The 2,979-nt window shown below is 32.6% G+C and overlaps 1 protein-coding gene across 1 annotated transcript in view; it reads left to right on the top strand.

The window, feature by feature from the left end:
- The window catches only part of LOC115214280 (trace amine-associated receptor 2-like), a 10,008-nt gene extending 7,593 nt beyond the window's left edge, over positions 1-2,415 (top strand). Inside the window, exon 2 of the mRNA XM_029783425.2 lies at positions 869-2,415. Within this exon, the coding sequence (XP_029639285.2) occupies positions 991-1,992 (1,002 nt within the window). The 5' untranslated portion in view covers positions 869-990 and the 3' untranslated portion in view covers positions 1,993-2,415. The remainder of the gene's footprint in view (positions 1-868) is intronic.
- Positions 2,416-2,979: the final 564 nt, after the last annotated feature.

Genomic DNA, 2,979 nt, shown 5'->3' with positions numbered 1-2,979 from the left:
TAGTCTTCCTCAAATCACTCTGTCGCTATTTACTTTCATTTTATTCGTTGCACACTGTGTGTGTGTGCGTTTGCATGTGGTGTAAACCAGACTAAGAAAAGCATTTGACACACACACCAGAATGTGAGTTTTCTGTAAATTTTGCTTAATTGGAGTTTAAATTTTAAAAACTGGACCTAGCATGACGCGATGCATTGTACTCTTAAAAATGGTAGGTAAATTGTAATTGAAGAAATCCTATATTGTAGATTTGTATAACTCCCAAAGGGAGGCAGATAAAATCTGCCTTTTATAATAAGAGATATGTGTGTGTATATATATATATATATGTGTATATATATATATATATATATGTATATATATATATATGTATATATATATATGTGTGTATATATATATATGTATATATATATATATGTGTATATATATATATGTGTATACGGACGCTAAATGATGATGATGATGATATATATATATGTATATATATATATATGTGTATATATATGTGTATATATATATATATATGTATATATATATGTGTATATATTATATATGTGTATATATATATATATAATATATATATATGTATATATATATGTACACATATATACACATAGATAAATAGATGCATGCATGTATATATCCTTTAGCAGATGGATTTTTGCTATGTAATAATGTAAGTACAGTATTTGAAATCCCAACTAATCCAATTTTCCCTGAATTCTGCTTTATTCTTTTGTTACAACAGATTAAATATGAACAATAAAAGACCAAGAACTCATCTGCTTGGAAAAACATTATTAATGTATATTATGTCATTAAAAAAAAACTAATTTAATTTCCATTTTTTCTCTCTTATTTTAAACAGAAATATCAGTATGTCATGGAGTTCTTAAATGAAGAAAACTTACAGAAAATCTTTCATACCAATTCTGATAGAAATCAACAGATATTTTGAATACGCCTGAATACATTTTCACTTTATCAAAAATGCTACAGAATGATCTGAACATCACTGAAACTTTAGATGTTAATGCATTATGGGAAAGGCAAGACACAATGGCTGTCTTTTCGGTTTTGATCATGGTTGTTATATTGTTTGGAAATGGAACTGTGGTAATATCTATTATAAGATACCAACACCTACGCACCCCTACAAATCACTTTGTTTTAACATTGGCATTAACTGACATCATGCTGGCTTTATCTCTGCCTTACCACACAGTGTCCTATGTACATCCATTCTTAACAAAGCAAAAATATGCTTGCCTCTGGCGATATATCTCCTTCTTGCTTCCTTGTGGTACATCACAGACACATGTGTTGGCTATCACACTGGATCGATATTTATCTGTGGTTCATCCCCTCCATTACAGTTCACTAATGTCCACCAAAAAAGTTTTTATCATTTCTGGATTGCTTTGGCTTTACAGTTCTGTTCTTGGATTTGTACCATTTTACTGGAATTACTGGGATGGTCACAGTGCCTGCAATCTTAACATTGTATTTCCTGTTGGTTATATGATTATTTTAGTAGTGCAGTTTTTTTTCATCAGCATCATTGTTATAATCCTTTATTTAAAAGTATTTGCAATTGCTAAGAGATTACAGAAAGGCATTCTGAAACCTAATAACGACATTACTCCTGGTCCAACTAAGAAAAAATTCAAGAATTCAAGATCACTTCTTTTGTACGGAATAGTGGTTTGCTTTTTCTGCTTTTTATGGACACCATTTTTCACGGTTGTTTTAATACAAATGTTGTGGTTTAACAATAATGCTCTCCTGATATTTGGCAGAGGATTCACATTATTAGGACTTACAACTTCTATAACTAACCCTGTAACTTATGTCTTTTTGAACAAAGGTTTTCATAAAGCATACCGAGACATGTTTCATCTGAAGAAAAAAAATATATTTGTTAAGAAGCAGCAAGGCTTACCTCATGCAGACTTCATAAAAATATCTTCATACAATGGAAATTTGCAGTAACACATTATATATGGTTTGCTGATATAGAAAAAAACACGCCTCTGTTAATTATATTGTGTGCTTTTTTTCCGACTAATGAACAACTTATAATACACACACACCCAAACATTTATAGCTATCTATGACTTTGCCAGTACTGTGATAGAAATTGATGATAAAGATGTCATCAAATCCCAAGAACTCAAACAAATACTCACATTTTTCAAAAGAAACTCATTCAAAATCATCAAGACAACCAGCTCTCGACACACAACAGAAGAAAACTGAAGAAGTCCTAGAAAAAGCAATGAAGTTCAGAAAATATTGGGTTTCACAAAAGAAATAATGCAGGAAATAAAAAAAAAACACCATCCGTTCGTGGCCGTTTGCCAGACTCATCTGGCACCACCATCCGTTCGTGACCGTTGCCAGCACCGCCCCGACTGGCCTCGTGCCAGTGGCATGTAAAAAGCACCATCCGTCCATGGCCGTTTGCCAGCTCTGTCTGGCTCCTGTGCGGGTGGCACGTAAAAAGCACCCACTACACTCATGGAGTGGTTGGCATTAGGAAGGGCATCCAGCTGTAGAAACACTGCCAGATCAGACTGGGCCTGATGCAGCCTTCTGGCCTCACAGACCCCAGTTGAACCGTCCAACCCATGCTAGCATGGAAAGCGGACGCTAAATGATGATGATGATGATGATATATATATATAAAAGTTGTTGTATTGTGATTTTGAGAAACTTGCATAAAGAAAAATGAAAAAAAAAATTTATGATAGTGATGAGGAAGATGATCAGAAAATCTGATGAGGAAAAAGAAATTTATATATTTATAAAATATAAAGATCTGAAAACATTTCTATTACATACATCCTTGTAATTAAAATGCTCAGTTTGTATAAATTGTTCACCCTTTTGCTTGATACCAAACAGACTGGGGAATGTCCTCTAGTTTTTAAAATTTTTTCTTCTTCATTCCTTTACATTTCACCTCTCATATATATT

Source organism: Octopus sinensis, linkage group LG7 (assembly GCF_006345805.1).
Source record: "Octopus sinensis linkage group LG7, ASM634580v1, whole genome shotgun sequence".
NCBI classification, from domain to species: domain Eukaryota; kingdom Metazoa; phylum Mollusca; class Cephalopoda; order Octopoda; family Octopodidae; genus Octopus; species Octopus sinensis.
Note: the sequence above shows the minus strand (reverse complement) of the source record. Positions and strands in the feature narration are given on the sequence as shown.